The sequence below is a fragment of the Pyrus communis genome, chromosome 10, assembly GCF_963583255.1.
Source record: "Pyrus communis chromosome 10, drPyrComm1.1, whole genome shotgun sequence".
Taxonomy (NCBI): domain Eukaryota; kingdom Viridiplantae; phylum Streptophyta; class Magnoliopsida; order Rosales; family Rosaceae; genus Pyrus; species Pyrus communis.
The window spans coordinates 22,982,143-22,996,859 of record NC_084812.1 but is presented as its reverse complement, the minus strand read 5'-3'; the positions used below and the strand labels follow the sequence as shown (position 1 = coordinate 22,996,859).

Genomic DNA, 14,717 nt, shown 5'->3' with positions numbered 1-14,717 from the left:
ACGAAGTACCAACAAAGCGCAGTTGCATTGATTTAGCAACTGTGCTTTCCTTTAGGTCATTTTATACTTCGTTTTTCGTGTGCTTGTGGTTTTCATTTTTTTTGTTTTTTTTGTTTTTTTTGTTTTTTTGTCTGTTAGTTACATAATGTGAAATGTTCAATCAAGTGGAAAAATGAGGAGTAGTGTCTACTAATCAAAGAAGTAACTAATTGCTACGAAGTCTTATTCTATAAATTGCAGTCGAGCGGAGATCCAACTCGCACAACATCTCAAGGGCGACCTGAAGGACACAGGGTGGGAAGTTAGTTTTCAGACAAAAATGGGGAACTACAACAACATGGCTTTCCTGGTCTTAGCTCTTGTAGGGTTTATGTTCCTGAGCAAGGCTAATGGCGCTATCCATTATTATGATTTCCATGTAAGTGCTTGCTACATATACTGCATGCCAACTTGTCTTTATTTTGAGAGGTCATATATTTGATCCTAGTAGAGGCTGAGTTCGAATATCATTTGTCCTATTGTCTCACCCTTACTGCAATTTTTTGGTTTCGCAGCTGCAAGAAACAAATTTTACAAGGGTTTGTAGCACAAAGAGCATCTTAACTGTGAATGGAACTCTTCCCGGACCAACCATCACTGTTAACAGAGGAGACACCGCTTTTATCAATGTCCACAACCAAGGATATTACGGTCTCACTGTTCACTGGTAATCTTCGCTCGCAGCCTCCACTAATCGTAGCCCATGGCTAGCTCTATGTGTGTGCGTACTTGTTTTTTTTTTTTACATTGACCAAGAGTCATTGTAATTGAAAGATAGAAAGCTTAGCTTGGTAGATACTTACCAAAAAAGAAAAAGAATGATGAAAATAAGCTCGGTGGAAAAATCATAGTGATAATTAACATCTACAGCTAGCTAAGCGTGTTTTTAAGTTAGACCGATTGAGACTAATGAATACTGAGTAGTAGTCTTTTTCAAACAGAGAGAGAGAAAGCAATACAGAGAGAGAGAGAGGAGTTTTTGAAAATTGGAAAGCGTGAACAACTACTTAATACGGCAATACAATGATATATTTATTTATTTGTAAGTGAAATTTTATGTTCAAATATCGTAAATAGTAAATTGGACAATATTTTATTTCCCCACCAGTTAATGTAAACATATTGTTCCATAGAAAATAAAAAGAATGAAGCAATGGATGTGAAGGAACACCTTAAATCTGTGTCTTCTGACTTTTGTATACGATAGTAGGTGAATTGCCATCAATAGCTTTAATGCATGTGTGTATTGTTGTGCATCCCCGTAAAGGAAATTGTGTGTGTATATATATATATATATAACTTTTAGTTCGGTTTGTTTTTGTTTTATAAATAAACACATAATTGACTGTTCAATTTGTTGTTTAATTTGTATAGGCATGGAGTGAAGAATCCAAGAAATCCATGGTCCGATGGACCTGAAAACATCACTCAATGCCCTATTCAACCAGGAACAAACTTCACGTACGAAGTTATATTCTCCAATGAAGAAGGAACATTATGGTGGCATGCTCATAGTGACTGGACACGCGCCACCGTCCATGGTGCAATTGTTATTCTACCGGCTGCCGGCACCACTTATCCATTTGCAACACCAGATGCACAAGAAACAGTTATTCTAGGTACTTTCATTAGTTTCATATCTATTAATTGTTTAACTATTTAGTTATAACCATGTTACTATTAGGCACCCAAAATCGTGGATTGATCAAAATACATGCAATTACTTAATATATGAACCATCTCACGGTTAAATATGATATTCTTCATTTTTAGTTGCATATATAACTGTTAAATAATGAATGTAATAAATAAATACATATACCTTACCAGATCTTATTTTTAATATAAGTGAATATCTAAAATACAATATTCGAGAACATCTCAAATTATGGAAGTAATTAGTTTTATATGCCTAAATAACTTAATGAAAGTAAAATGAAAAGATTTTTATTTATTTTCCAACCTCCTCGTTACTCTGGTAAATACTTTGGGAAAATTTGATGAGTTCAATTTTGTGAGCCTTTATGAGGTATAGTCCAATTTTGCTTGATTATTTACTTAGGTCCAATGGCTCATTGTACACATCAACTTATTTTTATTCTCCTTCCAAATTTATCCCTAAATTGACTAATTAAGTAATTAATATATATATATTTTTTTTTTTTATTTATGATAATTTTTAATCCTTAATCATAGGATTATCTTATACTTAATGATCAGATTAAGTATAGGAATTGAATTCTCTTTAATATTCTATCATCCTCCAAAATGTTTCCTATACTTCCTTCTCTTTCTCCCTCACGATGTCTCCTTCTCATCCCTCACGATATCTTCTTTTTTTCCCTCCTCCCTGCTCCCAAGCGTAGATGATCAAAGATGTCCAACCTCAAATTTCTATTGATGGTTTGATTTGTAGAATTTAGCAAATCTTGTATGCTTTAATTCTTTTTTTGTTTTTTTTCATGTTTCTCTGTTCTTTTTTTTTTCTATTCTAAAACTCTTTCTTTCAGCTTCGTGTTTTACTCCCTCATCATCAAATTTTTATTCATCATTTTCTAAGATCTTCTTGGTATATATATCACTTTTTTTTTCTAATCTACCTCTGTGTGTTTTATACTACCTGTGTCATGGATAAATTGTATTATCTACCTATCACACATTATTGATAATCTATCTCAAGTTAATTGTGTTTATCTACCTGTATCATAGGTTATCTTGTTCTATCTACCTTATACCATGGATTAATAGTGCACACACACATTAGTTCTTGATATTCTAATTCAAATTAAAAGTATTTATCTACCTATACCATAGGTTTTTGTTCATTGCTTATATTACAGGTTTTTGTTCATAGTCTACCTAGATCACAGGTTTTTGTTCATAGTCTACCTATATCACATGTTTTTGTTCATAGGTTTTTTATATATCATTCATTTCAACTTAAGTCGTGGGTTTATAGTCATACACTTGAACTTTTAAAAAAAATTTCCTTAAATTGTGGCTAGACTAAGGAATTCAAAGATTCAAATTTAGAAATTCAAATTTGAGTAAATAATGCATAAATTAGGAAATTTAAATATATATTTATTTTTACTATAAAGGGCAAAACGGAAATAAAATGAGATCAATTAGACCTAAACTAATAAAAACATCCAACTGGACTCACTCTAAAAGTAGCTGATTTTTTTTAACCTGGATCTAAATGCCCCATATACTTTTTGGTTTGGTGGGTAGTCACCATTAGCTATCAGGTCTCATCATTTTTTGTTATAGAATATCACATGATTCAAAGAATGACGTAATGGGGATTTGGATGTAACACGTGCACTGTTTATTCCATAGAACCTTTTAAAAGAGGGGAAATTTTTTATTGTGATATGAACACAAGTGGTACACTACGTGTTTTAATAGAAATAATAAAAATATTTATTTTTAAGTTTTTAACTTTTTAATACACATATCTCACCATTTATATAATAACATGTAATGTATCACCTTGCATATCGATCACATTGAAAAACTATTCCAAAAGAGACTCTTATTGTTTTTCTTTATGTTCATCGTTGTGAAGGCATCGTTCTAATAATTTATTATTTTTTTTGCTAGAAAACATCCAAAAGTCGTTAATTGTAATCTTTCTTTCGTAATTTGCGTGGTTGATATTGTTTGAAGTATGAGGTTAAAGAAAAGAAATATTTTGTAGTACACATCAGCAATATTGTCATTGAGCGAGTTTAATATTTTGTAGTACACATCAGAAATATTTTGTAGCACACATCAACAAAAGAAATATTTTGAAGTACACATCAGCAATATTGTCATTGAGCGAGTTTAATATTTTGTAGTACACATCAGAAATATTTTGTAGAAAAGAATTATTTTATAAGTATATATTTGTTTATAACTCTTAAGTGGTGATAATGCTTATCATTATTATTATTATCATTGAATGAGTTTAATTATGATATTTATGTTTATTAGTTACATATATCTTAAAATTTAAATTTATCTAACGATAATAAATAGGGTAATGAACATAACCGTCATTTAAGGGTAATGAGCAAAAATATTTCTTTATTTGATAGTAAACCTTAATTTTCTCATATATATTAAGCAAATAGCATATTATTTGTCTATCTTCCGCATATAAGAAAAATATCTCCATAATATATAAAACAAAAACTAGAAAAGTCTTTTATTAGTGTTTTTGTGGTGTCACATACAGAATCTAAATTGTCAGTATTTCAATATTAGCATAAACTTATTATGCGTGATATGTACTGAGAAGTAGAAAGACAAAAAATGTTGTATTTTTGAAACTCTGGAGTGCATACCCTTTCCCTTATTGCAAGTTTCCATATTGCGTTAAGGGTAATATTAGGTAGATAAAAAAATTTAATTTAAATTTGCAAACCAAATAATGTATCATCATTAGAAAATAAATATATTAATCAACACTTAAACAATAATCCAACTATAAAAAACCACATCATTTTTTACAAAAAATTAATTTCATTAACATTATTTGGGCATAAACAATAGAAAATCAACTTCCTATATTGCAAAAGATAAACAACTATTGTGGCCTTGTGTGGCAAAAGTATTACATCGTACAGTTGTGCCATTGGATTTATTGTAGAGTACGTAAATTATAAATATTAAATTGTACATGTATATACATTAAAACTAAGTTTCTAATTTGGCAGGATCATGGTTTAAGGGAGATGTGATGGAAATAATAAAAGAGGCTCTTGCAAGTGGTGGCGATCCAAATGTTTCAGATGCCTTCACAATTAACGGACAACCCGGAGATTTGTATAGTTGTTCCAATGGTAAGACTAATTACAGATCCAATTAACCTAATCTAGTTTAGTGTTTGATTGTTTGTTTTTTTGTTTTGTTTTTTTTGTTTTTTTGAAAAAAATAATAATATTATTTACATTAAGGAGAAGGAGGTGAACTTAGCTTTACAAAACTACTATTCATATTCGTTTTCGCAATGATTTCTTAGGTATTACTGAGTTGTTCGAGCTGTATTTAACATCTTTGCTTATGTGTGTGTGTGTAAGCACTTTTTTATTTCGTGCATATATATATGTTGTGTGTGTGTATATAAGCACTTTAAGGATAGGGATCTTCAAATTTTGAAAAAAAAAAAAAAAAAAAAAAAGGGAAGTTAGTTATGAGGTCCATTGCACATCGAATTTTAACCATCCGAAACATGTATTTTATAAATCTCAATCTATAAATCATTCTTACAAAAATTCAGTTCAATCTAAAATTGTTGCATATTTAATTATTACGATAAAATTTCAATGTTTCTTAAGGAAACAAAGTATTCGTCAATTTCTTTAAACTCAATTACATGCCTCAAATATTTTCATTTGGCTAATATTTTGGAAGAATGATCTATGAGGTGCACGTTGAAAAATAGACAGTTCGGATCATTAAAGTTCGATGCAGTGTGGGCCCAAAAACTAACCCCATTTTTATTTAAAAAAATGGAGATCATATATATATATAGGCTTTTTATATTTGCACCCTACAAAATATTGAATGCACCTCACATTAAAATTTAATATTAAATAACTTATTTACCCTACTATGCAATGACAATTTTGACCTTTTCAGGTTAAAAAACAAAAATTTCTATATGCACCCCAAATCACTTTTAACGTATTATTTATCTTTTTCAATTATCAAAACCCATCCGACCCTTCATTGTTGAAAAAAACTCTAACCAATGAAACTGCAAACATGTTGATTGAGAAGAAAAAAAAAATTTATGAATGAAACATGAAATCGATGTTTCGGAAGTTTCACATGAGATAAGACTTCATATTTTTTATTGTTTTAGTGATTTTGACGACATCGATCATTATTTAATCTTGTTTTTGATGCGTTATTCAAGCTTCTATGTTCGTATTCAACTTTTAGGGATTACATGAAGAATTAAACACCTAAAATTACCATCAAATATTAAAAACAGATGAGACAAGTTTTAATGGTGGAATTGAAAACAACCCACATATGCTTTAAATCCTAGGTGGTATCTTTTGTCAATTTTAGTCAGCATTTTTTGTCCAAATTAAAAACTTCATAAGATTTGAGAAATGTGGGGTATATAGAAAATATGGGGTGCATGTAAAAAATGTAATGTGTATATTAAGAATGTGGGATGTGAGGGTATTATGGAGAAATATGTGGGGTGTGTTAAAATAATTTTTAATTGAAAAAGCAAATGTAAGGTGCATTAAGTATGTGAGGTTTATTCAACAATATGTGGGGTGTTAATATAATAAGTCTACATATACATTGCATGAAAAGCAAGTTTAGCTTTATTTGCTCTTTGCAAGTAAATTTAAGCCATAAACTCTCTACGCCCAGTTAATTATTCAAATGTAAGAATACGCCATCTCATAATAGTCTCTAAACTCCAAATACGTACAAACAGCTGATATAGTATTAAGTGTTTTGATTCCTTCTGAACATAAATTGTTTCTGCAACCAACCTAAAGTTTCACAAGAATCATCTGTTAGGGTTTGTAGTGATTTGTGTAAAACAAGTACTAATTAATGGATTTTGTGTTGCATGCAGGGACAGCATACCGATGGCTGGTTGATTACGGTAAGACCTATCTTCTCCGGGTAATCAACGCCGTGATGAACGAAGAACAGTTCTTCGCCATCGCGAACCACACCCTCACAGTCGTAGCACAAGACGCTTCATACATAAAACCTATAACCACCTCTTACATCATGATAACTCCAGGTCAAACCATGGACATTTTAGTAACCGCAAACCAACCTCCCAGCCATTATTACATGGCTTCTCATTCTTTTATGGATGGAACTAATGTTTCACATCACAATGGGACCACCACTGCAATTGTTCAATATAACGGCAACTACAGCACCCCATCAATCACTCCCCTTCCAACTCTTCCGGCGGAAGCCGATTCAACTGCTGCTGATAACTTCACTAAGCAAATCAGGGCCTTGGCAAGCGAAGAGCACCCAATTGATGTCCCACTTGAAATTCATTCCAGGATCTTTATGGCTGTTGCAGTCAATGAGAGAATTTGTGCTAATTCTTCATGTGATGGCCCGGATAATAATGCACTTTCTGCAAGCCTAAACAATATCAGTTTCGTGATTCCATCTGTTGATGTTCTGCAAGCATACTATCAGTACGTACAATATTCTTCTTCAATAAAACAATTATTGGTGATTTTAATATTCTATTATGACGGTTATTTTTGCCATTTCAATAATGATAGTTGCTAATGCTACTACTTTTATTGCTAGTATGGGCAGCATCTTGAAATCCTAATTGCCATGGTTCCGTTCATCACCTCTTTCTCTTTTCTTTCTCCCCCATTTCTCATTTTGTTGGTACAAATCACATTGTGTATCATTCAAAGTGTTAAAATAACAGTAGACATGGTTCATATTTTTCAATTTTAGGGTATATTAATAGAAAACATATTTATGTGTTATAATTTGCATGAAATAGTAACGTCCCATAACTACGTTCCAAATATACCAAAAAAACTACAATGGTCCCCTCGTAGTTGCAATTTGAATGATAGTTATACTTCTGTGATTTTATAATGTGCCATGGAGTCTAAATTAATTATATTTTGATCAAAGATTGATGGAAGTAACTAGTCTCATTAGAAATGGTGAAACACCAAAGTATAACTCCAATATTTATCAATTAACCTTATTTATTCCCAAGAAAAAAACTTGACCTTACTTCGTTTGTACAGGGGAACTAATGGAGTTTACAGTTCCAATTTCCCGGACAATCCGCTTAATCCTTACAACTACACTGGAAACGTGACTAGCAGCACAATATATTCGGACTTTGGGACGAGGGCGAGGATGATTAGATATGGTGAAGGAGTTGAGATCATCTTCCAAGGAACCAACATCATCGCAGCTGAGAACCATCCAATGCATCTCCATGGTTTCAGCTTCTATTTGGTCGGAACTGGTTACGGAAATTTTGACAATACAACATCACCCAAGACCTACAATTTGGTTGATCCCCCAGAAGTAAACACCATTGGAGTTCCAAAGAATGGATGGGCAACCATCAGGTTTAAAGCCGATAATCCTGGTAAGTTCTATAATTTTGAGCGTAACCGTTACAACGTCACATGCATGATCTCTCTACTGGGGAACTACCATATTTTAAAGCATAATACTAAACACTTAAAATTTTATAATATGGTTGGGTTGGTAATACATATTGTGATAGTATCACTCTCTTAGTTTTATAGCTACCAAAGTAACGTGCGTTACATGTTTGAATTGATTATGATTTTGCAGGAGTATGGTTTATGCATTGTCATTTGGAAAGACATACCAGCTGGGGAATGGATACTGTGCTCATAGTTAGGAATGGAAATACCACAGAAACCAGCATGCTCCCACCGCCTGCTCATATGCCTCCTTGTTCCAAGTCTTAGATATTTCTTTGGTTTGGAAGTTCCAGAATGTTGTCTCTGGATTTCTAACAAAGAATTGTAAGATTCAAGTATTTGCCTTTGAGTGACTATATATGTTTTTCTTCAACCTGAAATAAAGCCTGATTTATGAATTATGATCAATCTTTCCACGCAAAAAGCACCTTCCAAAAGTAAAACTGACATTTGTAAATCTCCTGTATGGCATCTTAGAGCTAACACAAGACATCCGCTTTGCTTTTAAGTGTCAAAAGTTACAGATCTTAATTCTCATTTGCAACAAAATTGTGTAAATTACATAAATATCAGTACAACAAATATTATCCTTGCCTACACTACGGAAGCTGCTTTTTGCTTCTTCAACCCGAACAAATTATTGAGGTCAGGAAGCATCGGAGGAACGGCCATAGTCTCTGGGGCCATGAAATTTACTATCTTCTCGTGAACATTGTACCTGCAAAAGCATAATACAATAAGCCTTCAACAATCTGGCCTTGTTTGCTCAACAGATGCTCCAACATATTCCAAAACAAAATCATAGTAGTTTCACATAGGGAACCGAAGAATCTATTGATACCTTATCTTGTGACTCTTAGAGGCTCTTCTGTCAACAATCTTCCTCTTCTTCGTATGCAACTTTTTCAAAGAATAAAAGGCTGTCTCTGAGGATAATCAAATAGTGCAAAATCAGAATCAATAACAATATGCTGACAATATATGGCTTAATTGTTAGCAGGAATAACTACATAGCACGTTTCATTTTTAAGGTTACAAAAACTTGAATAATGGAAGTTCAGGATCGACTAGGTTCCAAACCCACTATAAAGAAGAAAATATATGCAGATACAGATCCAAAACAGAAACAAGGATATCCAGCATCACTTGGGCGTATACAACCACAAACAATTTCAAAAGCCACAATTTTTAAATGCAATCTGACTGTGTGTTTTGATTTACCGAAACGCTTATAGATTTGGATAAACCGTATCACATTCAAATACAATCATGTATTACGTATGAGATGCCCTAATAATTTTACCAGAAGATGCTGGGTCAATTGTCTCAAAAAATTCTTTCAGTAACTGCTGGTAAAACTCAGAGTCATCCAAAAGTTCAGGTCACCGTCAGCTTGTGCACCAACTTCAGATTGTGTCTCCTATCAGAGTGAAGGAATAATAAAGAAATTTTTTAATTAAAAGATACAATCAAAGTTGCAGATGATGAGTACTAAAATAATCAAAGGTGGCATGATTCATTCTTATAGCAAAGGAACAAATTCATCAAATAAAATTGGGGCCATTCAAAATGAAAACTGAAGTAAACACCACAAAACAACGCAAAATAATGTTCAAATATGGTATCAAATTAACAGAATGCATCCTTCCTCAAACAATGAATTTGTACCTCGTTCAAGAAATTAAAATAGCACTTAGGAAATTGTAAAATCCATGGGAAACTTAAGTGCAACGAATTTATAGATGAGCCTCAGATTTGAATAGAATTATAGTTAACCAATATATGCAGAACAGTAGCATTACCTTCCCCTTTGCAGTATTTTTCTCTCAGGAACCTGCACATCCATTCAAAAATTAAGAAGAAATCTCTTTGAGCATGCTCGAGAATCTTGGGAAGTGTGAAATTTTCAATTTTTCAATTTAGATGTAAGAGTTAATATCTTACAGCGCCAAATACAGAAACTGCTGATTTCCTCATCCGCATCTGCCTAACCACTCTGCTTGGATCTCTCACATAAGAAGCAACTTGTTCACTAATATTCTACAATTGGAAAGGATAAATGAATTCATGTTGAATATCTCTCAAGGGATGGCACAAGTCCGCTCATAGGAGAACGCATGGTTACAATTTTAATTGTAGGGCCAGACCAGATTAAAAGCATGCAGTTTGCTTTTAATAGCAGCAGCACCTGTGGCCACCTCTGTCTTCCTCTGCCATTTGTTGATGGATTTGTCTCTGAAAGTAGCTATTCTACAAGATAAAACGTGACAGGATTAGTTAGACCAAGTAACCCAAATGGAAATGCATACAATAATGAAAAGTTGAACAACATAGTAGAACAAATTTCAAGAAATCATGCAAGAGAAGTTGACGGAGCATGACTACAAGTAGGAGATTTTTTATACCAGAACTGCCCTACATCTCAAAGTAAACATATGGCAACATAGATTTTTTACAAGTATGATTTTTTACGAGTATGATTTACAAATTTATTTCAATGTTCTTTGACGGCCCCTTTGGATAACAAACAAATTTACTTTAGTGCCTAATGGAATTTCAACGTCAGAAAACTATCGACGGTTATATTGCATATTAAACAGTTGAGACAAAATAACATAACAGGTTGATGTATTAACTGATAAAAACTATATATTGAAGTATAAAAAAAGTTAGATACTATGGTATTGAAATACAGCAATAATAATAAGGTACTTGAATCTACCATTACGAGAATTTTAAACAATAAAACAGAAATTCCACATTTCCTTTTGCTGCTCCATATGGAGCAGTGAAATATGGCATGAAGAAGAAAAAAAATATTCCAGTTTTATACAATTATTGATAGACTTCAACACAAGTGCATATGTAGTTAGTAGAACATAATTCTTCTCAGAATATCTAAAGTACGATCTGAGTACCTCGACAGCAACTGAGAAATCTATGACCAATCCTCATCACCATCACCGTCAATGTTCTTAGATGACTCTGACTTCTTAGATTGTCCAGATTTACCTTCAGGACAGGATATTTATTAGGAGAAGCACTACATGAACATATGCAATATGAAACTAATGAAAATGCAAACAGTACAAACTAGGATAGTCGATTAGACCAAAGTAGCATAAAAGCCTCTTTCTTTTTCTTTTTTTTCTTTTTTTTTTTTTTGCTTAATCAGGCTAATGTTTATATAAGAGATCAAGCAGGAAAGACTTGTCCTGGGGCAGATTTCAAATCTGGCTTCACTTGGCTATTCTCAGATCAACAAAGCAAGACACAACTGATTTAGTTTCTATGCCGACATTATGCTTTTGACCACTGGAACATATACCTAAACCCTATTGATGTTTCCTTGAATGCTGTATACAAAATCGCAGTGTCTAATTTTTGTTGAATACAACAATATTTCTGACCGATCAAACTACTCTGAACTTCCAACCTATTGTGTGTAAACCATCACCTGTTGGGACTGCCTTGATCTCAATTAGAACTAAGCACAAACTTTATTACAATTCAACTGACCCAAAGCTGATGTAAGAAGATTTAGGTTAACAATTCAGCCGGTCCAAGCTCAAGCTCGATGCTTTGTACTTTGGGATGAGCTTGGGCAAGGCTTAGCTTAATCCATTCCTCTTGATTGACACTCTTACTCTCTTAATAATAACTCAGTACCAGCATAGCAAACCTTACACATACTGGCAATTCTTATCACACCAATAGCAAATGCACCACAATAATAGAGAGTCAATTGTATTACAAAATAAATATAATAGTATGATAAATGTAGTTTGCAAATACCATCTGTTGCTTGAATGATGGACGGATTCTTCTCAAGTAAAGCCTGTAACAAGAAAAAATGGCATGATGTGATAAATTATAGCATATACAAATGTCAATATTAACAAATTGTAATAATTTATATTATATTACCACAAGGTATGAAGCTAAACCACAGACCAAGTAGTACTAGGTAGACAACAAGTTTTTATGACAGCCATACCTCTTGTAGTTCCGCTAGAGAATCTAAAGTTCGCTTTGATGAGTAAACTAGATCAGAATATGCTGTACTGACACCCTGATGTGAATCACAAAATAAAGACCTAACTGGCTCCTGCAGACAACCTCTCGGGTAAGAACAGAATATCTTAACATGTCAAAAAGCTACAAAAAAAAGGGGGGAAAAGCAAAAGCAACCTGTGGTAATCTATATGAATTTGAGAATGCTTTCTGATGCAAGAATCTGAACTCAAGAGCTTTGTCCCAGAGAGCCTTCGGGTATATGAAGAAAAAAAAACATAAAAAATGGGTAAAATAAACATCGATCAGACAATAATCCGCTACATAAATATTTTTTGTCAACTTTAAGGCGAGGCATAAAAGGAAGGTCTAATCAAGGAGCAATAATTTCATGATGAAAAATAAAACCTATTTCATGGATATTACAAGAGCTATTATCTTGAACAACGAATCTTTTGGTTCTTCACTGCTTGACCTTTAAGAAGATCTTCATCCTTATGGTGCTTTAGATTCTTTAAAATATCTCTGCATGGAAAGAGGGAATAAACGATGAACAAAATTAACTTCATACATTTGCCGATACCTATGTATAGATGTATGTTCCTTCTTTTTATCTCGAACTCAATAATTGCAGATGCATGTATGACTTCTGTAACCTAATATCAAATTTCGTCACCAACCTCCAACTGCTATGCATATTATCTCCTACACTCACATTATTTAGTTCTACGTCTTCAGTCTAATTAAGCATCACAAGTTTATAATAAAAAATAAAAGGATGGTGAACAGAAGTCTCTTACTGCTCCTGATTACGAAGATTCATGTATTCTTTCACGAGTTCTTCCATCTTAGCATCTTTATTATCGTTTTTCTCATCACCATTTTCCTCTTCCCCTTCTTCTCGTCCATCTTCTTCCTCATTTTCTGATTCTTCATCCTCCTCCTCACCATCGTGCTCATCATCAAAGTCATCCTCTTCCTGCTCCATCTACATCACAAATCATCAATTAACAACACAATCACCAAAACAAAACCAGATAACTACCGAAACCGAACAACAGAATTACTAATTAAACTAACATTCAGCTAATCGCTGTCGAAGTCACCATCGGTCCTCAAACTCACTGTCACTGTGACGAGCCTTGTTCCCCATTGTGACGCCTGACCCCTAGAAATTCAAACACCCAAATATTTATACAATTTACTTCCACAAAGATTTTAGCTGGTGTGACATACAACTTCATTTCATATATTCAAACTTCATCAATCCCGAATTCTAGAATTGGTGAAATTTCCTTTTTTTATTTGAAGCGAAACAAATGATATGTATACATAAATATATATATAGAGAGAGAGAGAAAGAGAGAGAGAGAGAGAGAGAGAAACCCTAACCTTTTGAAGCAGAAAGAAGGAGGAGGACGGCGAGGGTTAGAGAGGAAGAGACAAGTCTGAGAGAGAGAGAGAGAAACCCTAACCTTCTGAAGCTGAAAGAAGAAGGAAGACAGCGAGGGTTGGAGAGTGGCGGAGACAGGTCTGAGAAGCAGCTGCAGGGTTTGGGTTTGGGGGTTTAAGCATTCATATGGAATTTACCGGGTTGGAATTACCCGATTCTAAAACCCAAACCAGGCTGCTAAACGTAGATCTCAAATCTGAGAGAGAATCCTTGCCGATTCTCGGATTCTGGATATCCTTCAATTATATTCATTTTATCATGCATCGTACAATTAATTTTCTTCAGATATTGTTTGTATTAATTTTAAATAAAAAAAATTACAATAATTTTTTATTACACGATATACGAAGAACGAATGTGATTTGAGGATCCCCGAATCTATCCATTATTTCCTCCCTCTTCGATCAAAAGACATTTAGGCCTGAAATGGGCTTCGTGGGCCAGTTAGGCCAATATTAGACTGAGTTAGGCTTTCTCATTTGATTTGCACTTTGTTGCACATTTAATAAGGGTGACTTATATACTACCACAATCTAGTAGTAAATCTCTTGATTCAGTAAGTGTTAGATTTTATATTCGATCCATGTAAATGGCTAATTCAATACAAAATTACAATATTTGAATTATTGTGTGGCTAATTCAAACCCAACACCTATTAAAATATAATAAAGACTTATCTAAAATAGTGGTGATAGATTGGCAGATGTAACCCAAGCCAATTTTATAACAATTTCCCTCTAAATCTCTCCCATCTCCTCCAATCCCTCAATTATGGCCATATGTCTTTTGTTTGTGGATTTGGAATTAAATTGAGCTAGCACCCATAGTTCTTCTTAATCGTTCTTGCATTCAAAACAAAACACCACAATTTTCATAAAGTGGGCACCAAATGCAAGATAGTAATCTTGTGCAAATCAAATGGTTGAAGGCCCCTAGCACTACAGGCTTGGTCGGTCCACTTGCGCTCACGTGTATGTGAAGCTCACGCGCCTAGCCCAAAA

General features: G+C 33.4%; 1 protein-coding gene and 1 pseudogene across 1 annotated transcript; one reads left to right on the top strand and one right to left on the bottom strand.

Moving 5' to 3' along the window:
• Positions 1–230: 230 nt before the first annotated feature.
• On the top strand, positions 231–8,647 carry LOC137747163 (putative laccase-9). The gene is made up of 7 exons (XM_068487197.1): positions 231–418; positions 555–706; positions 1,414–1,658; positions 4,746–4,871; positions 6,638–7,229; positions 7,812–8,164; positions 8,377–8,647. Exons 1-7 carry the CDS (start codon positions 320–322, stop codon positions 8,514–8,516), a joined length of 1,707 nt encoding a protein of 568 aa, XP_068343298.1. The 5' UTR covers positions 231–319; the 3' UTR covers positions 8,517–8,647.
• A 116-nt stretch (positions 8,648–8,763) lies between these two features.
• LOC137748017 (uncharacterized) lies at positions 8,764–13,853 on the bottom strand (annotated as a pseudogene).
• Between the last annotated feature and the right edge of the window lie 864 nt (positions 13,854–14,717).